This window comes from Gymnoscopelus microlampas (assembly GCF_963454915.1).
Source record: "Gymnoscopelus microlampas genome assembly, chromosome: 23".
Classification (NCBI taxonomy): Eukaryota; Metazoa; Chordata; class Actinopteri; order Myctophiformes; family Myctophidae; genus Gymnoscopelus; species Gymnoscopelus microlampas.
The window spans coordinates 23,890,134-23,915,688 of NC_139960.1; the positions used below are offsets into that span (position 1 = coordinate 23,890,134).

A 25,555-nucleotide genomic window follows, 5' to 3' on the forward strand; every position below is an offset into this window, starting at 1 on the left:
GGATGATGTTTTGGGTTGTCTGATTATTTTGGAATGTTGCTTTTTTCTGACTTGACTTAACATGCAAGATAAGGGTGTGAGCTACTGGTAAATTGATATATCTCTGGACATAGCCTGTAGTTTATGTAATGAAAGTTGTTTTGCATTCTTAAATATTTTAAATTATTTTAGTAATCAATGCATTTTCCTTCTATTTAAATGTTGTAAAGAAGCGTGCATTTTTTGTGCAGACAATTTCATTTTGTATTGAGCCTTTTGAGGTTACAGTACAGACTTTATAGAATATTAAACCACTCAACCTAGAAAATTAAATTAAGCTGACGTTGGTCCTGAAGGGCTCTTTTTTCATAAATTGGTTTTGTCTGACCTGTCTTTTTTTTGTGTGTGTGTGTAGTGTTTGTTTTGTTTTGTTTTGTTTATGTTTTGACTTGAACTTTGACTTGGTTGTACTTTTCCTGTTTGCTCGGTCAACTGCTGCACTTTGTATATACTAGCATGCTTCCTTCTAATATTTAAATTTAATTTAGTCGAGGGAGCGATGTCAGATTAATAAACAAATGAACCAAGTGAAAATATCTAATCTACAATCTCTGCTATTTTTTTGAAAATGTTTGACAATTTCCATCTATAAGGAACGCCAGGTTTAAAGTAAGGATCCAATCAACTCTACAAGTTTCCTTGTCAGACACCAAAGAAGATGAATTAAGATTAAGTTGATTTGCTCAACATAGTTATGCCAAAATCTGCCCTCATGCATTACACCTTGTCAACTGTGTGCTTTGAGTTAATGGTAATGAGGCAGCACATTACAAACGTATCCTCGTCAGACTGGTTCATCCTCTTTACAATAGCATACACGTGTCGTTATGCCTTCTGTGAATATTTTTCCTTTTTTTATTAGATTTTGAATGATGAAAATGTGGGTGTTCTTTGAAAGATGCAGGCAATGGTAATGTACTCTGACATTTTAGATTTTCAAAAATAGCAGATATACAAGCTCACTCACAGCGTCACTTCGTGCCACGCTGCGAGCTTGTACATCTGCTATTTTTGAATATTTTAAAGAAATCTTGAAAGTGTGAGAACTACTGATTTAAAAGACATTTGTAGAATCGACCTCAGGTCTTAAAGGGTTAAGCAACAATATTCACCCCGTATCTTCATGGGGGCTGTTTGTGCTGTAAACTCGCACCATTGTGTCTAAAATGAAGATCAGACACAGAGTTTCTGAGAAGCTTTTGATACCGTTGTTTGTGACAGTCCTCAAGGCTGCGAGTTTCCTATGTCCACACACCAGGGTTTCAAAATTAAGCACACACATACTGTACTGTCGATTACGAAGTGGGATGTTGACTGTCAACATGTGCTTCACATGACGAGGCAGAAGCCCTAGTTGTACCTTTGAACACCTTAATCAGGAATCCATACTGTCATTTGTTCATTAATTGTGCATAACTTTAAGCTTGTCATGGCACACAATTCTGAGCAATGAAATCATTGACTGTATATTTCTATCAGTGTATATACACTAGGGTGTGTAGTTGTGTAGGTGTAGTCGTCATTTCTCTGTAGTTGCGTTTTATGATTAAGTGGTCATGTTTCTATACCCATTTTCCATGGTTTGTGTTTATTTTTGGTGCTGGGGCGTCCCCGCGGGGGAACAGAGGAGTGAGTACCTAGTTTAGAACCTTCCTGGAGCTTTGCCCCGGCTGGCCGCTCCTCCTGTTTTCATCCAATCCAGTCAAAGAGCTCTTTGTGCGATGACAAATTGGACTGTGGGTAATTGGCTGTTAAAATCATTTTCGGCAGAGCTGTACGTGCTCTGCTCATGGCCTCTGAGCTTCTCCTTACGTAACTGATTTCTGAACCCCATGGAAATCGTAAACGTGTGGTTTGATGTGAGAAACGTGAGACTGTCCTCCCCTCTTAAGTTCTGTGTGATGGTGTATGTCAGTGGGTCCGGGGACCCCCAGGGGCACTTGAAGGGGTTCTGGGGGATCCCCAGGAAAAGCTCACGTGCTGTTGTAGATCAGCAGTTTCCGAACATTTTTAGAACATTTCTGCCTACAATAACATGCCCAAAATAGGGATGCCAGGCTGAAAGTGGTTAACTCTGTTAGGTGGTTAACTCTGTTAACCACTTTAGACACTGTTACTGTATCTTTATCTGTATCTCCACCTACAGTATAAACAGTGGAGGAACAAAATATTGCACAAATGGGGGTCTGCAGCCAAATACATATCAATTTGGTGTTCTTTGACATGAAAATGTTTAAGAAACACACTGGTTCATGTGACGCGTTGCCTACTGTGTTGAAACACATGATGGCTTCCCTTTTTGGCTTGTCTGGCTGGGTTGAATGCCCTCTCTTACTCAGAACAGGTCTTTGTCAAGGCTATGGTGTTCTGGTGAGTCTGATAAGACATTCTATTGGATGCACCTGTATGCCCTTGAAAATGCCCTAGACTGAACTTATTACAAAGTGTTATTTTGTATAGACTCATCATGGCCATGACATTTTGGATTTGAGCTGCTTGATTTGTAACCCAAAAGTGGTGAGTTGAGTTGACTGAGGAAATAGTTAGTGTGATAAAAAAAAAAGATTTTGTTTTGTATTCTGTGTGTATTCTGTAATTTTTCCTCAAATCATAAAACATGTAATACAATGCCAGTTACACATCTTTGACCTTGACATTTGGACAGAAATCCCAAGGAGAATGTGTTGAATATGCAACATGGTACACATTACCATGTTGAAAAATCAGACAGTAAGTGATATTTACCATCTTTTCTGTCCTTGCTTTCAGGTAGTCAGGCTTGCCCGAGAAGAAGTGTGCTACTTGCCTTGTAAACCTTGAACCCTAACGAGCCCTTACTGCTGTACACCACCGTCATAATGCCGGGAGTCATGGACCGCATGGAGCTTAAGAAGGTCTCCACGGAGGACGGTGATGACGACAGCACAGACAGCTTGGACGATCGCTACACTGAGCCCATTGACTCTGAGAAGGCTACCATCAACAGGTCAGAGAGGTTCTGCAGCTCGGAAAGGCCCAATGGCTTTATTGACATTTTATTTATTTAACCTGTTTTCAACGACACCGGTCAGTTGAGAACGGATACCTGTTTACACTGACCGACAGACGTAGTTGTAATGATAGCGTAATTGTATGTTGTAAGGAGATGTTTGGTTTGGTGTGTCCTTTGTAATGTCATGAGAGGTATAGCGTAATGCCACACCTTGTAGAATTCTTCATTTTGCCTATTTGCACATACAAGGAATGTTTACTTGGTGATGAGGTGCATTCTAATGAACCGCAACAAATATTGAAAATGTTCACACACTAAGTCATCAAAAAAACATAGTTAAAGTTTATTGTTATTAAAAACCTATAGCAACTTTACAGAGGCAATGAAAGGGCATACATATGTATATTGATGTATAAATAAATAGAAGTGCTACACTTTGTAAGGTACAGTACAACATGAAATATACTTTATGCCCTGCAATTGCTCAAAAGAACATAATATGTTCTCAGTGTGGGGTCTCAGTGTAGGGTCCGGGGAGACCCAGGGGTCCTTGAGGGGTCCAGCTAAATTATTGATAGTTAGGAACCAAATGGATCCCTACAAGTCTGTAATTTAACTTAACACCGTGTAGATTAGGGTCCCAGAGATAAAATTCTAAAAAAAAAACTGTTTTAATGATTATATAACAAAAATGACATGGCATTTTTTCTTTTAAACCTTGCAAACCGATCAATAGGAATACTGTGTTAGTTCCACTGATCCAAGCCAGAACATCATTGAATGATTAAATGATTAAAATAAACTGCACGCGGCTCACCCATATGACCACTTACCAGGGTTTAAGTGGTCATATGGGTGGGCCGTGAACGCTTTCTAGATTTTCAAGTGGGCCCTGATCCACAAATGGTTGAAAACCACTGTGTTAAAGGAACCAAGAAGAACAACTGTTATGACATGTTGCCTCAGAATATGTCCGTGTTTAACCCATTAAGACCGGGAAAGCATCAGTCATTTTAGATTTTAACAACTTTAACCATTATTTTATACTTTGGCTATTCAAAAATCATGAACATTTTTGTAAATCTTTGAATAAATATATGTTTAAAGCCAACATTTGTAACTCAAATCTTTGCTTCTGGGGGTCCCTGGAACTAAGTACTTTGATGATGGGTGTCCTCGGCCAAATACATAATAATTTTGGGTGTCCTTGACATGAAAAAGTTTGAGAACCACTGGTATTATAGCAACATAAGTGTTTCAGAAAACTGTTTTCGAAGACATTTGTAGAATTGGCCTCAGGTCTTAATGGGTTAAGTCTTACTGACAGCATGGTTGGCTTGGTCTCTTTGCAGTCAGTTTCTGGATGATAATGAAGACGGGGAAAGTCAGAAGTTCCTCACCAATGGAATGATGAAGAAGAAGAAATATGAAGAATACCACGAAGAATATGTAAGAAAACATCATATATAACTGAGTGTCATAGCAATGTACAACAAGATTTCCCTTATATGCTGTGTATAATGTATACTGTATATTTCCTCTTCCACCCCATCACCACTGAACAGCATCCAGGCCACACCTCCTTTGGGATGTCGGTCTTCAACCTGAGTAACGCCATCATGGGCAGTGGCATCCTAGGCTTATCGTACGCTATGGCCAACACTGGAATTGTTCTATTTACGTAAGTGCAAAAATTGCCAATCGACAAGCTCACAGCGCGTCGTATCGCGATATACGATGTGTTGTGAGCTTGTAGATTTACACCACTAGGATTTACATCCTAGTGCCCTTCTTAGATCTGTCACCTACGTCTTTCCTACGTCTTTCCTCACCCCATCCCCCAAACACCCCCTCAAACATGTAATACCCACCTCAGTCACTCACCCCATATTGGGTTCCTCAGTGAGGTTGCTCGCAAAAGAGAGACTCCAACTCCAGAGCATTACACGTAATATCACACACACACACACACACACACACACACACACACACACACACACACACACACACACACACACACACACACACACACACACACACACACACACACACACACACTTTTGATTACTTAAATTGTTTGTTGAGGTTTCATAGTTAAGAACCTTTAATAAGAACTATTACTTACCCACAAGGAACTCCCAGCCCAGGCTGAGCGTTTGAATACTCTTGAACGTAGCACGCCATTTAAAGTATAAAGTCAGGCTTTTATCTGTCAACACGGTCATTCACAGCTGGATAACAATCACACCCATTGCGCAACCTCAGTTTGACATGTTCTCCTCCAGGTTGCCTTATGTACACATCCTCACATAGGCTGTTTTATTATTTCCTCCTTACGTACCAAACCTAATCTCCAGTTCCTTCTTGTCAACCGCACCACAGTAAATTAGACATGGAAAAACACAAGCCCTCCTCTGTGGGGTTCAATCGGTGTTGCCCTCGTGAATGCGTGGACGCGCAGGCGCACACACACACACACACACACACACACACACACACACACACACACACACACACACACACACACACACACACACACACACACACACACACACACACTGTACAGTACATTCATTTCTTTTCTTTTCTTTTATCTCCCTTCCGAGTGTTGTGACATCACACTTCCTCTTCGTGTCACTGTGGTCCGTCTTTCCCTGCCTCTAGCTATCATTTGACCCATACGTGCAGTGGTAGGCGACATATTGGATTTCTTTTTGCTATCGTGTTACCTGGTTTAGTACGTAGAACACTGATTCCAGGGATCCTTGAGCAGGGATCCAGGCGCCCCCAGTAAAAGTATTTAACATAGCATCACAATCAGTTTAACCCTATTTTATACATTAAATATATTTTCGAAATCTTTTTAAAACTCCAGAATTAATTTTGAAAAATATTAACAACACAAATGTTATCTTTTTGGGGGTACCTGGCACAATTTCTTTTCAGGTGGGGATCCGTGGCCAAATACATGTTGGGGTCCTTGACATGAAAATGTTTGAGAACCACTGATATAGAGGGACAACTTTGGCTCACAGAAAGGATGAGGTGGGGGTGGTGGTGGTAGGGGGTGCTAGGGGGTACACAAGATCCATTAATATCCACTGGGAGATGACATTTCTTGAATTTATTTCATGCTCTTTGTGTCTCTGGCCATATACCGGAGGTTGTCTCATTATTAAAATAGTTATATTATTAGATTAACAGCGGTCAACAGAAGAACGCAAATAAGGCAACTTAAAAGAACACAACTGCATTTTTGTTAAATTAAATTACCCAAGCCTTTTCTTGATAAGGGCTGCTGTTAGTACTTATTTGCACGTTTCATCACAGTCATAGTCAAAGTCAAAGTCAAGCACTGTTGTCACTGTAATGGAAGACAGACAGTCTACACAGCCGGATTTATACTTAAATGCAGGCTCATAACTCTGTGTTGAGAGCTTGCACATCAGCTATTTTCTTTGCACGACACGACGCTCAACAAAGTATATCATGCGCTTAAGTAGAGTTGCAAATGGGGAGATAATTGATCCCCAAAGGTAACTTGACCGTCAACCCTACCCCCCCTGACATTTTTAACGTTAGTACCACCCTAGCATGCCGTTTTGCTTCTGCAGGTTTTTGAGACTGCAGAAGTACAGCTTCATCCAGTAGCAATTCATATATCCTGACCTCATATAACCCCAGCAAACCTACTGTACTAACATATAAATGTACATGAACACAATTATAAACCGCTCAGAGTGTACTAAAAATAATGTCCTGTATCACGCTTTACAGTATTGCATAAAATAACTACGGAGTTGTCAGACTTGTTATTTAAAGCGTGCAGTGTTTGGATCCGTTGATGTACTGTTCAAGCATGTTTTAGGCATGTTGAAAGCAGCTTGCCTGTACATTTAGATCCATCTATATCATCTCTTTCTGTAGAGACTGTACATGACATAAGTTCAGTGTAAAGAACTCAGTGTTCTCATGGTCTTCTTTGAGACAATGTTGTTAAAACTGTACCATGCAGTGAATCATATACTTTAAACAGACTACTGACAAGCAGCTGACCTCTCACTTAGACTGGTATGAAATGCTATATTAAAAAAATCTCCATGAGCCAAAATGACCTTGTAGCCTGAAAGGTAGCAGGTCTGACTGACCTGCTACTGAACACGTGTGAGTGCTGGACACTAAAGGTGCCAGGTGTCTAAAGATGGGAAAGAGACAGAGGAGATATGCTGTTGTATAATTATCTCTGAGGGTATATAAACAATGAATAAACAAATGTCAGCCAGCCTGTCCGTTGCTGTGGGATCATGTTGCTAGATGCTTTGTAAAATGTAGTAATGTGTAGGCTAGAAGTCTTGCCTCCGTGGGTTCAATTCCCGGGCACTCCAACAAACATAATTGGCCGAGTTTGTGGGTGGGAAGATGACAGGTGACTGAGTCGTTGTCGCTGCACTAGCCCGCACTGCTACTGGTTGGCCGGCGCGCCTGTTTAGGAGGGGGGATCTGGGAGAGACAGCTGAACCTCTGTGCACATTAAACCTGATTTATACTTGGTCATACGACGGTGTCCTGCGCTAAAGATAGTTGATATACAAGCTCACAACGCGTCGTATCGTCAGTCAAACTGGGGACATTGCGTTTGTGTGAACGCACTATCCGGTTATCTATTGGCACCCCCCTTCAGTGTCCCTTATGATGCTTCAATCATACATTATCTATCAGAAAACCCCCTCCCCCAAAGAACAGTGGTGTGGTAAAACTTCAGGAAGCAGCTGTCATCACACAATCATTCACATTTTTGGCCTGTTTGCAGGTCCAATTGATTAGTATAAAGTATGTTGTAGGTCCAGTATGTTGTAATAAGTCCAGTATGTTTCCATTCAGAAGATTGCTGAGTTATATACAGTACATACTGTACATACATACGCATGTCAGAACTGACGTGGATACCCTATTGTGTGTTCTCTCTGCACAGCATCCTACTCGTGGGCGTGGCCATCTTGTCTTTGTATTCGGTGCATTTGCTGCTGATGACGGCAAAAGAAGGAGGTACGTACCGATCATAATCTCCAGTTCAACAAGTCCAACAAGCCCCAAGACATGTAGGATCTAGCCTAAAGTCAATATTCTGCGTTATTTATTTAGGCTGCCTCTACTCATGCACTGTCATACATCAAACTTACCGTTTTAATGTCCTAATGTCCTGCACCTCATTCAGCCACCTGTCTGTTTTCATTGCTGCAATCAACTCGAATGAATTTTTATTTATTTATCAAGCTTAGATGATTTAGCATCACTAATGTGCTCTCTGGTTTGTTGTCTGGCAGGCTCCCTCATATATGAAAAGCTGGGAGAGAGGGCTTTCGGTTGGCCAGGGAAAATAGCTGCATTCGTAGCTATAATCATGCAAAATATTGGAGGTAAACAGCAAATGAGCTCATCTTTGTCTTCATGTCTAAATTGAATTGAACAGCAGACCTGACATCTGATGGTTATTCTATTCTATTGTGTTGTGTGTGCCTCCATAAAGCCATGTCCAGCTACCTCTTTATTGTGAAGTATGAGCTACCTGAAGTGATCCGCGCCTTCCTGGGCTTAGAGGAGAGCACTGGGTGAGTGTGTGTGTGTGTGTGTGTGTGTGTGTGTGTGTGTGTGTGTGTGTGTGTGTGTGTGTGTGTGTGTGTGTGTGTGTGTGTGTGTGTGTGTGTGTGTGTGTGTGTGTGTGTGTGTGTGTGTGTGTGTGTGTGTCTTCTTGTACAGTGGTGTGTCATAGTATACTGTAATGTATTCCTGTTCGTATTCCGTTTCTCACTGTTCTTCTCTGCTTTGATTTCAGTGAATGGTACTTGAACGGTAACTACCTGGTAGTGTTTGTGTCCATTGGAGTCATTCTCCCGCTGTCCCTCCTGAAAAATCTAGGTAAGGGATGGATGCATGTCTGTGTACGTTTATGTGTTCATGAGTGTCTGTTTTCTCTCAATTTACAATTTAGGCATTTAGCAGACGCTCTTAATCCAGAGCGACTTACAGTAAGCAAGGGAAAACGCGACTTAACACATTGTGTGCCAGAGGTTTATTAAAATAGGGTACGTTCAGTGCCAGCATATCTTCCATCCACTTACGTTGATATGTTTCGCGCTATAGAAGCCCCGACGCGGAAGTGCATGTAAACAAAGCGTGCGTGCGAGACGGCGGAGGGTCCCGACTAACGCCTGGAACAATAATATTTCTAACGCGATCCTCCATTGCAGAGTGATCGGCGATCGAAAACGGCTCACTTCCACCTCGTTAAAAAGAAATGGAGATATTAAGCTTTTAGTCAAGGAGTTAACATTGGAGCGGCCGAGCGGAAGCATTTTTGACATGGATCGACATCCGGCCTCTCCTTCTCAGAGACTCCTTGGATGATCCCAAAGTTAGAGCGCCCCACGTGGGCCCCACGTATAAAAACAAATGGGCCAAAAACTGTCCGGACCGTTTATGGCACATGACGCATGGCTTCTCAAAAACGGTCCGGACCGTTTATGGCACTCAATGTGTTAATACATGAAATGCATAGAAAGAGTAATCTAGAATCATAAGTAAACCAAGAACCTATCATCAGTCTAAACAGTGTGATACAGGAAAACAAAAGATAATAATCTGTACATTGAAACTATACACACTATAGCATGCCAGGTCTACAATGACCTGGCATCTGTCTACATAACATGCTATCTAAATGACATTTTAGCCTTTGCATAAGCCTGCAAGGTCGTCAAGGCTACGGCAAGTGCTACGGGCTGAGGTGGACTGACTGTTCACTGACTGTCTGACTGTGTCTTCTCTTATCTCTAGGTTACCTGGGCTATACTAGTGGTTTCTCTCTGTCCTGCATGGTATTCTTCCTCGGTGTGGTAAGTCTGACTTCTGACTGGAACGTTTCTCCAACTCTGAACGTTTGTTTACAGATTCATCTGATTTTAGATCAGCGCTGAGTGCATCTCAATCCACGACCGTGACATGTGACACGCATGTTATAGACACAAGTTTTCTCGTCTGCAACCATACAACCTGGTATCCCTATCTTGGACATGTCATAATAGGTGAACATAGCGAAAATAATTTGTCAACTTCACAACAAATGCGATATGAGCTTGTAGATCTGCTGTTTTCGATACTGACTGAAGTGGTCACTTTTTTGCCACCCTCGATTTGTTTCTGAATGTTTCTGAATCTCTTTTCGGAGGGCTTTTTGTCCTGTATTCCTGTATCCTGTATTCAAATGTCGTATTTGATCAGATTGTCAGTCTGTCACCATGTGTTGGCAACACCTACAACATTCCCACCTTAAAGCGAGTCTGGGCACATTTTAAAGGGAGCATACAGTGTATGCCCCCTACTTGAACTACCTCAAGGTCATACATCATATACATAGTGTTTCATGTTTATTTTGTGATTGTATTGTATGAATGAAAGGCAAAACTGAATTGTCCAAACTCATGTTTCCTATAAAATGCTGTAAAATCAAGGTTGCAATGCTAATCTCACAATTCAGTCCATACTGTGTAGCGCTGTGGCATGTACAGCAATGTCAAAGAAAGCCATTGCAGTATGAGTTTCTGTGCATCATCTCCAAATGCAAATGAATTGTCCTTTTCTTTCCAGCTGATCTACAAGAAGACTCAGCTGCCTTGTCCTCTTCCCTTCTTCCTCCACCACTCGGCCAACCTCAGCACCAACGCCTCGGCGCCCTACGCACTGCACAACGCCACGGCGACGAACATGGACTTCTCCCGAGCGGATATGTCTCCTGCAGTCACAGGAAGCCATGATTCTCAGCATGCCGCAGGTGTCCACGTGGAGCCTCGCCTATCCGATGAAGAGATGTGCACGCCCAGATCCTTTATCTTCAACTCACAGGTAAGTTGACAGGTTTGGGGCGGACCCATCTCCTCGTGCCTCTTCTGCAGGTGGAAGAGCGTTTTGTGGACATTTTGTTCTTATGTCACCCAATGTATGATTAAAACAAAAAGAACAAAAGGTGAATATGTGAATATCCACAATATATGGTCAATCTCCCCTACTTTTCTACTTTCATGTATGTTTATTTTTATTTTGTCATCTCTGTAGATACTTTTATTGTTGTCATAGTTTTTTTATTATTAGCGGTATTACCATCATTGATGAGAATAATAATATTTTAATATATATTAATAATATTTTATTTGCAACACACTTACTACATTTAAAACAAATCTCAAAGTGCTACATTGGCATAAAATCAGAATCAGAAAAAGGCAAACGACTAAATAATTGTAAACAATGACATAAGACTATACAAAGCTCAACTATACATAGATAATAAAACCATTTAGAAGTTTAAAAACACATAAAAGTGTCGAACCAATGCATCTAGGCAAATGCCAACATATGGGACACACCACCACCAGGGGGACTTGAACCCCATGAAATTGGTTGTACACCAAATGGGACTCTAACCCAGATAGTTACTTGGAACGCAGACAATATAATTGTTTTATTTATTTGTATAATGCATTACTAATTACAATGCAATACTATGATTTCATGAGTACTTTCTGTACATTTAAATTTGGTACTGTAAATATATTTTGTTGTCAATAATAAATTTTATTCAAGTAAAATTGTGAATGCAGGACTTTTACAGTATTGTTACTTTTATTATTTAAACACTTAAACCCCTCCTTTTTTCCCTCTACACCAAATATATTCACCAAAAATAGCCGATCTACAAGCTCACAACTCGTTGCGTTGCGACTTGGTGACTTTTTTCTTATGAATAAGGACGCTAGGTTTCATGTAGTTAAGTAAAAAGTAAGTCTGAGTGCTTCTTCCACCACAGTTTTTTACTGTTGCATAAACTAATAGTCCATACCAGTGAAATCAATATGTAAAACACAAGGTGTGGTAGTTGGATTTGTGCTGTGTCTGTGCATCTCTGCATGCATGTATGTGCATGTTTGGATGAGGACAGATGAATGATACTGTTAATAGTATAAACCTGTCTTGGCACCATACATTTTGTTCTTTTCTATTTCAGTGGGAGTGGTTACTGAAATCCTTTTCATTTTCCTGTAGTTCTTCGGCCACTCTGTTAACCATTACATCCCTGACCTGACTGATGAATTAAAGTCTGTGTACGTCAGTCTGTGATGTCAAAGACCGCAAGTTTGATATGCATTAGGCAACGGACCCCCATTTGGTGAAAAAGAAAACTACATATATAGTGTATCTCTGGGACCCCAATCTACACTGTAAAATCCTCAGTGCCTATATTAACTCTCATAGTTACAGAACCGTAAGGGTCTATCAATCATTTAGTTGGGGACCCCCTGGAACCAGCCCCTGCTGGTCCCAGGACCCCATGTTGAGAACAATCTAAGTGCCTTATGGTGTCTGTCCTCTATGTGTGTTTTTGTTTCAGACAGCGTATACCGTTCCCATCCTTGCCTTTGCCTTTGTCTGTCACCCTGAGGTCCTTCCCATCTACAGTGAGCTGAAAGAGTGAGTGGGCTCATTCATATTTTATTGAACGTATGTAGCTCAGGGTGCTTTAAATTATTGAGAAATAAAATATGAAACGAAAATTGACTGTTAAATGTTAACAGTTGGATCAGTTGCAGTAGCATAGCAGTATACTTCATCGCACTACGGCGTCGTTAGACAAATACTGCATTTTCAGCTGAAAAGTTGAAAACAACACCCACACACGTTATATAACTGCATCATATACTGTATACTGTCTATAGTTGTACTGGTCCAGTATACCTTAAAGTGGTTAAACTGTAAAGAATTATATTTCAGTCAGGACAACTCATGAACTGAATTAAAATATTTGTAATTAATACAAAATTAATTAATGAACTAAATGAATATTTTGGTTTGGCGATGAATTGATCTGCTTTTAGGTACTCTGTGGGAGCACACTACATCTCCCCTACCAAATCCCCCCATTGCCATTGTACATAAAAGAAGTTCCAAAACAACAGGTGGTAGCTGGGGGGTGGAGGGTGAGCAGCATTTTGTAGAAGGGCAGCAACAGCATGAGACAATGCAGCAAGCAAGCAAGCGAATGAGCAATGCAAATATCCCTGTTTAATTGGGGCGCTCTATTAGTGAAATGTGATTGGTTGAGAATGGAAGCGTGGAGCTGAGGTTGACCATCAGTAAGTGCAGAAGGTTTCATGCACGACGATCATGCATGAGATCACTGGTGAGCTGTAGGAGTGGGACGGATTGACTGATTGATTCAGGTTTATACTGACAAAAATGCATATACACGACCAATCAACCACATCTTTGTACATAATTGCTCGAGAGCTTGCTTACATTATGGTCCTTTGAGTGCAAATGTGTGTGTAAACTGAGAGACATGTCTGTTGCTGTTTTTTAGGGGGGCGGGGTTAGCAGAGATATACAGATTTTTTTTTATCAATAATAAATATATTCAGACAGTTTCAAAGTACTAGTGAAATAGAAAATAATATAATAATGTGTGTGTGTGTGTGTGTGTGTGTGTGTGTGTGTGTGTGTGTGTGTGTGTGTGTGTGTGTGTGTGTGTGTGTGTGTGTGTGTGTGTGTGTGTGTGTGTGTGTGTGTGTGTGTGTGTGTGTGTGTGTGTGTGTGTGTGTGTGTGTGTGTGTGCGCGCGCGCGTGCGTGTGTGTGTGTTCACAGTCGCTCTCGGAGGAAGATGCAGAATGTCTCTAACCTGTCCATCTTAGCTATGCTCATCATGTACATGATGTCAGCACTGTTTGGCTACCTCACCTTCTATGGTAAGAAAAGGCACCTAGACACTCAATCTCATGATGATACGAATTCAAAATTATAGACTTTAATTAAAACACTAATTGAGCTATCAGCCCTTATGCCAGAGCTCAGAATTGGATTATGTCAAGCTGTCACAACCTTTTTAGATTCTCTCTTTCTTTCTGTCTTTCTGTCTTTCTGTGTGTGTGTGTGTCTCTCTCTCTCTCTCTCTCTCTCTCTCTCTCTCTCTCTCTCTCTCTCTCTCTCTCTCTCTCTCTCTCTCTCTCTCCTCTCCCCCTCTCCTCTTCACCCCAGATTTCGTGGAGGACGAGTTGCTCCACACCTTCAGCAAAGTGTATAAGTTCGACACCATGCTGCTGCTGGTGCGCCTGGCCGTGCTGACGGCTGTCACCCTCACTGTCCCCATCGTGCTGTTCCCTGTAAGTACAACCGACGTGTCCTCTGAACAACTTCCTGGTTGATGTTAACACCTTTTTCTTGCACAACCCACTTCCAAGCTGTGTCAAGCCTTGTCCCCTTTTCATCATCCACATATGCCCTGTAACAGAGCTGAGCTGGACTTGGGTAGGTGAACTCAGGAGGAGCTTTACTTGAATCCTTAACCCATTATAACCGGCAAAGCATCTGTGTCATTTTAGATTTTTGCATTGGCTATTCAAAAACAGCAGATATACAAGCTCACAGTGCGTCACTTCGTGCCGCGCTGCAGGCTTGTACATCTGCTATTTTTGTGTGAGAACTACTGATTTAGAAGCCATTTGTAGAATCGGTACATCAGGAGGTACACCAGTGGTTCTCAAACTTCTTCAAGTCAAGGACCAAATCAATATGCATTTGGCCACGGACCGCCAATTGAATGTACAGTACCATACATACACATCATAGTGTTGTTTTCTTTCCATTTTAACAGGTTTATCTAGAGAGGAGAGGTTAGATTTGACAGATGTGACAACTCACGTTGTCACACTGCAGATACTGTACAGTAGCTCTCGTTAAAACCTACCGGCGTCCCCCAGGTGTCTATAGACGAATCCACAGACGCGCTGCGGTGTCAACGCTCCTACACCGCGACACCGCAGCAATGGCCGCCTACAGGCAGCGCGTCTGTGGATTCGTCTATACTAGACCCCTTTACTTTTCTCCCTCGACTCTAAATATCTCGCCACAATAGGCCATCTACAAGCTCATAACGCATCGCAATGCGACACGTTGTGAGCTTGTAGATCTGCTATTTTCTGCTGAATATTCACCCCAGAATAGGGATACTAGGGTTCACGTGGTTAAAATGAGAAGCAGATCTTCATTTCCAAAGTTAATGCTTTTTCAACTTCGTGGCCGTCATACAGCACCAATAGAATCTGCACAGGTCCATGCACATAGCATTTGTTTTGGCCGATCTACACAAACACCTTTGTATCCCCCACCCCACAACCCACACTCTGGCTGCTGCCTTGCAGAGCCAACGACTGACTCATAAAATGACTTCTCACTCTGGGCTTGATTTCTGCAAAAGCACAACTTGCCACCTCAAGTCATTCTGCTTACAGATGCCGTTTTGTGTTTAGTGCCGTGTCAGAGTGTTTTTATTGACGCAGATTTTTTTTCTTCTGGTAAAGAACACCCTGTTCAGTTGGCATTTCACTGGTGGCGTCATCTCCAACACAGAGAATGAACACAGGGCCTTGGTCGTAAAAGTGTCACACCTCTTGTAATTGTACTGACAGGCATAAGGCGACACACACATAGGGCTGTCACGATTACACATTTAAGTTGACGCTTAATTGTCACTCAAATAATTGTGATTAACCATTTAATTGTGTGTTTGGCATTGAACATTAGAACATATGAATACAAATAACATTTCTGTTTGCATTTTAGGCTTCGTAATCAAACATTGCACAGGGCAGATATGACAAATAAATGAAGTTGCAAAGACATTATTGACATATTTAATAGTTTTGTAAAATAGTATGTAAAAGTAATGTTCGTGATGCATTGTAAGCTTGTAGATCAGCTATTTCTTTTTTTTTTTATATTTGAAAATGTGTAAACATTTTTTAACATGGAGACGATTATGACGATTATGCAAAACATAATTGTGATTATCTAAAATAATTGCGATTAGACGATTATCTAATTATTGTGACAGGCCTACACACACATGCACATGCATGCCCGCCCCACGCGCAGAACATTTCAGGTTTAGACTTGAAGTGACTCTTGAGTGATTTTTGCAGCAGTGATGTCAGAGGTTATCTCTGCTGCCGATACAGTTAGCAGTTCCCCTAGCCTGAGTCAGTCACACACACACACACACACACACACACACACACACACACACACACACACACACACACACACACACATACACACACACACACACACACACACACACACACACACACACACACACACACACACACACACACACACACACACACACACACACACACACACACACACTCATCCATGACCATAAGCCCCTATATGGTCATGCGCTAAATTTGGCTTGGCCCTTGAATGACATCAGAAGTGTCGAAATGGCTCCTGTCCACAGGACGTATATCATGTCCTCTAAGGTGACACACATGCACGCACGCACGTGCGCGCGCGCGCAATCACACACACACACACACACACACACACACACACACACACACACACACACACACCAGTGGCGTCGTTAGGGGTGGGCTTCTGTGGCTATAGCCACCAATGTTTTGTCCAAAGCCACCAATAAAAAAAACAAAAAAAAAAAAAACAATTATATATCTATCACCCTAACCTAACCCTAACCCTACCCCTAACCCTACCCCTAACCCTAAAACGCTTCGCGCGCGCGCGGGAGGAGGGGCACATGCACGCGCGCTGCGCGCGCGTGCATGTGCCCGTTGCCTGCGGGGCTAAGCCCCCGACCTAGTAGAGACCTAGCGACGCGTCTGACACACACACACACAGAACACGCAAACAGAACACGCAAACAGCAAAGCATTTAATAGAACATTTTTTTGGCTCATGTAGGTGCAATGATGGGCCACCAGGGGGCACCAGCTCTGTTGATATGCATGAAAGGGGAAGTGGTGAACAAATGCAGGTTGTGGTAGGGCATGATGTGGCAATGGTACAAACTAGCTAATGCATTGTGTGCGCACGCACACACACACACACACACACACACACACACACACACACACACACACACACACACACACACACACACACACACACACACACACACACACACACACACACACACACACACACACTACTACTCAAACATAATCACACTCTGTCTGTGTCTCTCCCGACTTATCGCTCTCCACCCTGCACAATGCTTCTTTATGGCTCACAAATAAACAGGCAGACACATAGACTATTTATCTCATTCTCTCATTCTCTCTCTCTCACTCTCTCTCACACACACACACACACACACACACACACACACACACACACACACACACACACACACACACACACACACACACTCCTCGCTTTGTTCATAGGAATGCGAGAGTGAATCCCACACACACTACCCAGTGGAAGTTTACAGGAGATAAACCCGGGCCAGACAATGGAAAAACCCTCACCCCTGCCTCCTGTTCTAACACAGACGGGCAGGAGAGGAGAGAGGGGTGGAGCGACAGGCATAGAAAAGGGGGGGGGGGCAGGAGTAACGTAGGGAGGGGCATAGAGGGAGGGAGGGGGAGGGGGGATTGCAGAGAGAGAGTGGTTGTGACTGATGGGCAGTGGTGGAGTGGTGGGGGAGTTGACAGACACAGAAAGAGAATTACGACCAAGTATGAAATAATGAGTGCTCCTGTGTTGCCAGCTAGTAAGGTTAAGATGGTTGTTACTTTAAGCATGATTTATGCTTAGTTGCGCACCAAAAATAGCAGATCTACATGCACACAATGCATCGCGTTGTGAGCTTTTAGATCTGCTATTTTCGGTGTGCGACACAGCACACAACCAAGTATGAGTCAGGGATTACAGCTCCCATGCCCTCATGGGACTGTGACTGCATATCGTTGCTGTCGGGTGGAAACCGTTACTTTGTTGTTATTGTTTTAATAACATTTTAAAATAATGCAAATAGCCGATCTACAAGCTCACAAGGCGTCACTTTTTTTTTTACAACTTTTGTGTGACACTCTTGCATGATGAAGTAGGGCCTTCATTTTACAAAAGGATTTTAAAAAGTTGAAATATGGAGATCCGAGGTTTCTGCCTGACCGCAACGATATGCGTTAGCAGGTGCCTGGGGTTAAAAGTGCACACAGAATTGCACGTGTAACATTAAAAACTTGCATAGAGGCATGTGTGCTGTACATTATGTGTGTCTGTGTGCATTGATGCATATAGAATGGCATGTCTCGTTAAACCTCTGTTTTTGGCTGGAAAGCAGGTGCAGCCTGTTTAGAGATCTGCAAGAATGTCTTTCAAATAGTGCATTTGTCCTCCCACTATCTATGAGTTTGATTGCTTTAGAGGACCCTATAGCGTTATCAATACATGTCACTCTCTATTCACAAGTTCAGCCATGACTATATCATACAAAAACATCCCTTTCCACATTAAGGATTTTATTTTTAGATTTTGTCTTTACATTTTCTCCAACATTTTCCGAACTTACCTAAATAATTAGATAAAAAATCACAATTAAAACAATCATGGATGATAAATCAATGTTTTCTCCAGGGTATAATTCTTTTACTATAATGTACCTTATAGTGATGCGCGGGTCGGGTTTTTTCATGACCCGCCCCGCCCCGCCCCGCGACGGAACCCAACCCGCCTCAACCCGCCCCGCGAACCCATATATAAACCTATGGATTAACCCGCCCCGCGATTTTTTTTTTATTCTGTAAAATCATGGTTAGAAAATAATCCCCATGTGTATTCAAACTGTTTTATTGTTATTATTCTTATTCTTATTAGGAATAAAGACAAAACAAGAGCATGTGATTTTATTTATTTTTTTGCGTGTGAGAGCGGCTGACCCGCTCACCCGCAGCCCGCATAAAATTCTCCGAAATTCTGACTTGACCCACCCGCGCCGCGGGTTGACCCGCGGGTCCCGCGGGTCCCGCGGGTTACGGGTCAACCCGCGCATCACTAGTACCTTACTATAACGTGTTTTTAACAAAACATAAAGGCGCCATAAAGTTTACTGTGTTGGATTTACCTGTCTCAAACAAGTTTCATGGCTTTGCAAGTTGATGAATGGAATGGAATAGAATGAGTTGAATACAATGGCTTTCTTGGAAACCAAACAAAGCACAGTATGCTTTGGAAAATGATTGACAGTCATGTCAACTATACCTTGAGTCATACAGTAGTCACTCACTACTAAACTTAAGTGCTAAATATGCCCGACCGGAATGGTCCTTTAAACAGTGATGAGAGGGAGTGTGTCCGGACATTGTGTATTTGCTTTGAATACCAGAGTATTATAACATTTATTCCACCACATGAAATAACAACAGGGAACATTCTGCTCTGCTCGTTCTTGTTGCATTGTTGAATTTGCATAGGGCACTGGTTCTCAAAGTGTGGTCCGGAGACCCCCAGGGGTCCTTGAGGTGGCTCCACTTTTACCATATTTTATGCTTTTAAACCCTTGAAAATGTTTGAAAAATGTGAAAAACGTTATTGCAAATGTTCTCTTATTGGAGTCCCTGGCACAAAATCCTATCAGATGGGGTGTGCTGAAAACGTTTGAGAGCCACTGGTAGGGCACTATGGTGACAGGGCTAACAGGCTTTGTGTTTTTGGCTCACACAAGCTTGAGGGAATTTGGACGCATTTAAGAGATCAGATCAAAAGAGCCCGGCGGTCACACCCTGCCCCTGCCAAGTGTCTAAACAGTGAATTCATGGAGACGTAACATTTGAGAAGCTCCCCTTGAGCTGCTCATTTGGCAGCAAAATGCCAGAGACCTTCAGATAGAGATTTAACATTAGCCTTGTTTCTGAATGTCCTTGGCTCCAGAAAGAAGGGAGGTCATGCGTGCGTGTGTATGTGCGTGCGTGCATGCGTGTGTGCATTCGTGTGCGTGTGCACGTGTGTGTGTGTGTGTGTGTGTGTGTGTGTGTGTGCATGCCATGCTTTCATGCCTTCACACGTGATCCTGTGTATACAGTACGCAGGCGTGTGTGTGTGTGTGTGTGTGTGTGTGTGTGTGTGTGTGTGTGTGTGTGTGTGTGTGTGTGCGTGTGCGTGTGCGTGTGCGTGTGCGTGTGCGTGCACGCACGCACGCGCGCGCGTGCGTGCGTGCGTGTGCAGTCACGTGAAGAGAGTGGCAGGATCCAAATCAAAGTCTATAATGGCGGTCAGGTCACGCAGGACTTTGCCAGGATCTAGCCCATAATGAAAGGGCTTTACATGTACATTCAGATTTGCCCTAGTTCTCATGCCTTAGTTAAAGGTGGGTTTTAAACCACAGGAGACCAGCTCAGATGGGGCTGAGTAAGATTGCTGACTTGGTCATTAAACTGAGGAATTGTTGCGGTGCTCTTCCCTTGCCTTGTAAAATTCACTTTCAATCTATAGGTACCTTGTTGCTAGCCTACATAAAATGCTTACCCTTAGAGGCATAAGTTGTGCTTAAAGGAAGTCTGCATGTTCTTGGCCTGTCTAAAGCATCATTTATACATTGCCTTACATTTAATTTGACTTCAACTTTGTTTATAAAACAACAACTTTCATTGATGTCTGACAATCAATACACTAAAAAGCAGCACATACTAAGCAATCAAATGCTCTACACATTTTGTGCTCTGTTAGAAGGCACCACTAGAAGAGCAGCACATCCTGTAAAGGGAAATTTAAGCTGGTGGCAAAAATTAGAACTTATTATTGTCTGGTCAGTTTAAGTTTTGCAGTTGGTCAGAAACTATATATTTGTTTTATTTATCTTGTTGTTTTTTTGGAGAGAGGTGACTTTGTGAAGTTTTATATAGTTGAGGGATCCATAGCCACAGTATGGTTTTTGATGTTGATGTAGGTGCTGGTTTGGCCACTAGAGTGCTCAAACATACACACATGTTGAAGAGACTCTCCTTGGACATGTGTGCTTGTGGCAGTGGTGTGGTTTGTGCAAAGCATCTCAGAGTCACAGTGTACAATCTGATGCATGACCTGGTGCAGTGTTTTTGATATTTTTATGTTTTTTTTTTTTTTTTTACTTCAGCTCATCAGAGTAATTACAGGTTTTTGAATGGGAAACAGAAGTCAGAATGTGTGCAGTGTCAGAAGGACAAGGTTGTCTACCAGATACATGGGTAAGCACTGAAGCAGTCAAAGGAATCGCCAGCACTCACTCATTTTGTGCTCTGTTAGAAGGCATCATTAGAGGAGGAGCACATCCTGAGAAGGGAAATATAAGCTGCTGGCAAAAAGCAGAACTTATTATTGTCTGGTCAGTTTAAGCGCAGTGGTTTTGCAGTTGGTCACAAACTATATATTTGTTTTATTTGTCTTTTTTTTTTTGTTGAGAGGTGTGACTTTGTGGGGTTTTACTTTTTTTGTTTTTACTTCAGCTCATCTGAGTAATTACAGGCCTTTGAATGTGAAACAGAAGTCAGAATATGTACAAGGACAATGTTGTCTACCAGATACATGGTTAAGCACTGAAGTAGTCAGAGGAATTGCCAGCACTCACGCAAATCCTTCTGGTACTTTTATTTAATGACATGGACACTAGTGTCCCTACTCAGGGGCGAAGAATTGCCGATTTACAAGCTCATGCGTTGCGATAGGTTGTGAGCTTGTATTTTTGACAAAGAGATTTGGTGAATTGGAACGGGATGCAAACAGAACGACGATGACATAGGCATTTCAGCACAAAGCCTTCATCAGCGTTATACACTCACCGTTGGTATAACAGTGGTAAAAATACCTGAAGGACATTTCCGTGAGTGCTGTCAATCCCTGACTGTAAAAGAAATGTTCTACATTGTGCACCCAGTAAGAAACTACTAGAATGAAGTTTGAGTACTGCTCACATCCTCTAGATATTTGAAGCAACTCGCTTAATTGTAGACCACTGGGCAATATGTTTAGGGAACCAACGCCTCACTTCTCGGTTTACGGCCTCGTGCTAACTGGCTCAACCCAGATGGGGCATCTAGAATGCCAAATCCCCCCCCCCACCCCCCTGCGCACCTACACATATCTGCCAGAGGTCTGGGCTCTGTGACAGGACCAGACTAGGGGAGAAGTGTGTAAATATCACACGTTATACTCCAAAGGCTCTGCGCCCAGTAGCAGCAGGGTGCTGAATAGTTTGGAGCTACGGAGAGAAATGTTGCATGCAGACTGCACTTTTCCAAGTCGACTTAATTATACAACGGTTGCAATGGCTCGGGGTCCGGCGTGGAGATGGTAGAATTTATGGGGTCCTTCATTTAGAAGTTGAAAATCATCAACTAACACTTCAGCATAGAAGGCAAAGAATAGATTGGTTTGCACACCGCAGGCATGGCTTTGTACTGTATGCCAAGTTGTACTGCTGCTTCACCTTGTAATTTGTTGGGTTTCCCGGCATTGTTATGCTGCTACTTAATTTAAGGTCACTCTTTTGGATGAGAAAATGCCTGTCATGGGACCATTTTATAAATAAAAAAAAAGAATTGGCATCATGGATCATAATGTACGTCTCTCATCTGCCCACCCCTGTTCATGTTGAAGGAGGTCAGCTCGTTCATTCTGACAGTGCAGAAAATCCAGTTAACAGGATTTGTCTTTTTCCCCACTGTACCAGGGTATCTGGATGTAAATCTTCCCACCCCCTCGCTGGTTCTTTCTTCAGTGAGATTTTGTCTGGAAAATGAGCCCTTTGCAGTAAAGAACTTTTACAGTGTGCAAAACATTTGATGTGAAGATACTAAACTAATGCAGGCTCTCTTTTATCCACTACTGTGCATGTCCCCCCTCCTCCCGCTCTCAACTGCACAGGAGCTCTGTACATGTGTCAGTATATACCAACTTTACAGCTGTGGCTTTTGCAACTGACACAAGCTTGGGCAGGCCTCTAGTCGCCACTGTCTGGCAATAACGGCTGTTCTTTGCTGGTCTGTTATGCAGTGGTGTAAAGTAACTAAGTACATTTACTCAAGTGCTGGACTTTCTGCATAATGAGTACTTTTATTTTTGAAAAGAGAGAACCGACATGCACATGCACACTGCTCAGGGGTAGAGTGGCCGGGTAGAGGGAACTGGAAAACCGCAAGGTTCCCAGTTCGATCCCGGGCTGGGGCGCTCCCCTAAAGTTAGTGCCGAAGTGTCCTTGAGCAAGATGCTGAACCCCTAATTGCTCCCGATGAGCAGGTTGGTGCCTTGCATGGTTTCCTCCGCCATCGGTGTATGAATGTGTCTGTGAATGGGTTAATGGCACAATCAATGTAAAGTGCTTCGGATAGAAGCGCTATATAAATGCACCATTTACCACATCCCCAACTCAAGTTTGGGAACGTGCTGAGCGACGAATAGTATATAGAAGAAAATAAATGCTCGCACACTGAGGGCTCCAATGCGACTTTTGGTACTTTAATTATATTTTGATGACAATACTTTTGTACTTTTACTTTTACATTTTGATTACCTGACTTTTACTTGTAACAGAGTATTTCTACATTGCAGGATTGATACTTTTACTTAAGTAAAGAATTTGAGTACTTCTTCCACCACTGCTGTTATGGAGATGCAGACTGAGCTCAAAAAGATGGTCTCGTTATCATGCAAAAAGAGGAAGCATGAGCGCCGGGTAGGAAGAAAATAGTCACTTGCAAATGATAATAGTGGCTTTGGGTAAAGACACACCTCCACCCGGCAACTGGCAAGCCCCGCCCCTTTCTCACAGCCGGCTGATGCAAGCCTGTGGCTCCGTTGCGCCGCGCCCGCGGGACTTAATCGCCCTTTGCGTTTCTGAATGGAGATCTTAAGCCCCGCCTCCCTAGCAGTTCCCCAAAGGACACAGGCAGGGCTTCGGTTTCACCTGATACCCATGACCTTTCACCTAGTGGGACTTACACAGGGTGTCTGTGTGGATCAGCAGCACCTAGCATCTTAGCTGGTGGCCTGCCTGTCTCACTCTTGTGTATACTTTCTCTTTCTGTCTGTCCATCTCCCTCTCTCTCTCTCTCTCTCTCTCTCTCTCTCTCTCTCTCTCTCTCTCTCTCTCTCTCTCTCTCTCTCTCTCTCCCCCCCTCTGTCTCTGTCTCTTCCTCATACTTTTAACACCCTCCCTCCTGTTCTCTCTCTGTAAATCTGTCATTTTCGAACACACTTTTTCTTTGTCTCACTCTCTATCTCTGAATGTCTGTCACTCTCTCCCTTGTAGCATGTGACACAGTTCAGGCTATGACCAAGTGTAGGAATTAGCCTTGAGCGGAGGCTTGTTGCCATTGATAATGGTTCTCTCAAAGACAAAGAATGGAGAACAAAAATAACTCATTGAATTGAGCCACTCAGTGTAGTTTCTCTATACTCCTGAATGGGATTCTTGTCTGGCAGCATTGGATGAGTAATTATTTTGAACTCCTCAGATCTATTGAAATCTTAACCATCATTAAATGATGACCTCATCATGATGTATCACTGCTATCACACCCGGTAGTTACACCCAGGTTTAGTTGTGTTCATGGTCTGAAACGTAATTTATAGTGTGCGAGCCAAGCTGTGGCTCATGGCTCATAGCTCTGTACTATACTGTTGGAGCTATGAGCCATGAGCCTCATCTTGGCTCACTGTTGTTTCATCGTGGTAGTAGTAGTGAAGTAGCAAGTTGTCATTTCTAGTTGGATCAGGTTGTCTGACTGCTATCACAGAAAACATTGCTAAACTGACTCATCACTTACCTTACTCTGAATTGCCTAAACTTCCAGGTACTTATGGTGTGGTCCTATAATGTGGCAAAACCTACCCAACAAACGTAGATAGATGCAATTTACCAATCTACAAGTTCAGACGCAAATAGCTGATCTCACAACGCATCATAACGCTACGCACTGTGAGCTTGTAGATCTGCTAATTTTGAAAAGAACAAGAAGTACCCCACGCTGTCTTCACAAAAGTTGTTTTATTGAGTAAAGAACAATGTTTATTGAAACGTACAATAAAACAACTTCGTAAGCGAAGACTCTCTAGTGTGCAGGACTTCTCCCTCCTTTCATGTACATTGCTTTGTTCCCTACGCACCTATTCTTGTAAGTAGGTGTGCAAAAGGACTCTTTCTATTATCTGCTATTTTTGAAATACCTGGAAAAGTTTTTAAAATGTTCGCCTAAAATGACATGCCCAAATGCAGGGATGCCAGGTGGAAAGTGGTGAACACACTCATGTTTCAGCAATATTCCTACTTCAGGGTGTCAAGACTATTATTTACTTTACTAGTACTATTTGACTATTTGGCCCATATTTCCCATGAAGATTATTCCCACTCTGCTATGTTTTATTATTGTGCAGAGCCTCTACACAGCAGCAGGAATGTTTATGAAAAGTAATGCTTATGTAGGAGCTGCTGAGTCAAGGCAGGGGCGTTATTTGGTGTCCCTGGGGATGGTAACTGACACCCCCTGGCATTAGCATTTAACCTCAAAATTGGTTCTTTTATACATATTATTCCCTCCTTTTTTTGCATGTCTGTGCTGAGTGCATCTCAGTCCACGCCCATTGATCTATATGTGACACATGTTATAGATGGATATGGATATATGAATACAGTATATTCT

The 25,555-nt window shown here is 42.4% G+C and overlaps 1 protein-coding gene across 4 annotated transcripts in view; it reads left to right on the plus strand.

Annotated features, from left to right (window-relative positions):
- slc38a4 (solute carrier family 38 member 4) overlaps window positions 1-25,555 on the plus strand; it is a 47,504-nt gene that overhangs the window by 15,641 nt on the left and 6,308 nt on the right. For all 4 annotated transcript variants that reach the window (XM_084050219.1, XM_084050218.1, XM_084050220.1 and 1 more), the window contains exons 2-13: window positions 2,809-3,025; window positions 4,384-4,480; window positions 4,597-4,712; window positions 8,004-8,077; window positions 8,356-8,448; window positions 8,559-8,640; window positions 8,865-8,947; window positions 9,866-9,924; window positions 10,676-10,930; window positions 12,474-12,553; window positions 13,725-13,825; window positions 14,115-14,239. In XM_084050219.1, the coding sequence (XP_083906345.1) occupies window positions 2,898-3,025; window positions 4,384-4,480; window positions 4,597-4,712; window positions 8,004-8,077; window positions 8,356-8,448; window positions 8,559-8,640; window positions 8,865-8,947; window positions 9,866-9,924; window positions 10,676-10,930; window positions 12,474-12,553; window positions 13,725-13,825; window positions 14,115-14,239 (1,293 nt within the window). In that variant the 5' untranslated portion in view covers window positions 2,809-2,897. The remainder of the gene's footprint in view (window positions 1-2,808; window positions 3,026-4,383; window positions 4,481-4,596; window positions 4,713-8,003; window positions 8,078-8,355; window positions 8,449-8,558; window positions 8,641-8,864; window positions 8,948-9,865; window positions 9,925-10,675; window positions 10,931-12,473; window positions 12,554-13,724; window positions 13,826-14,114; window positions 14,240-25,555) is intronic.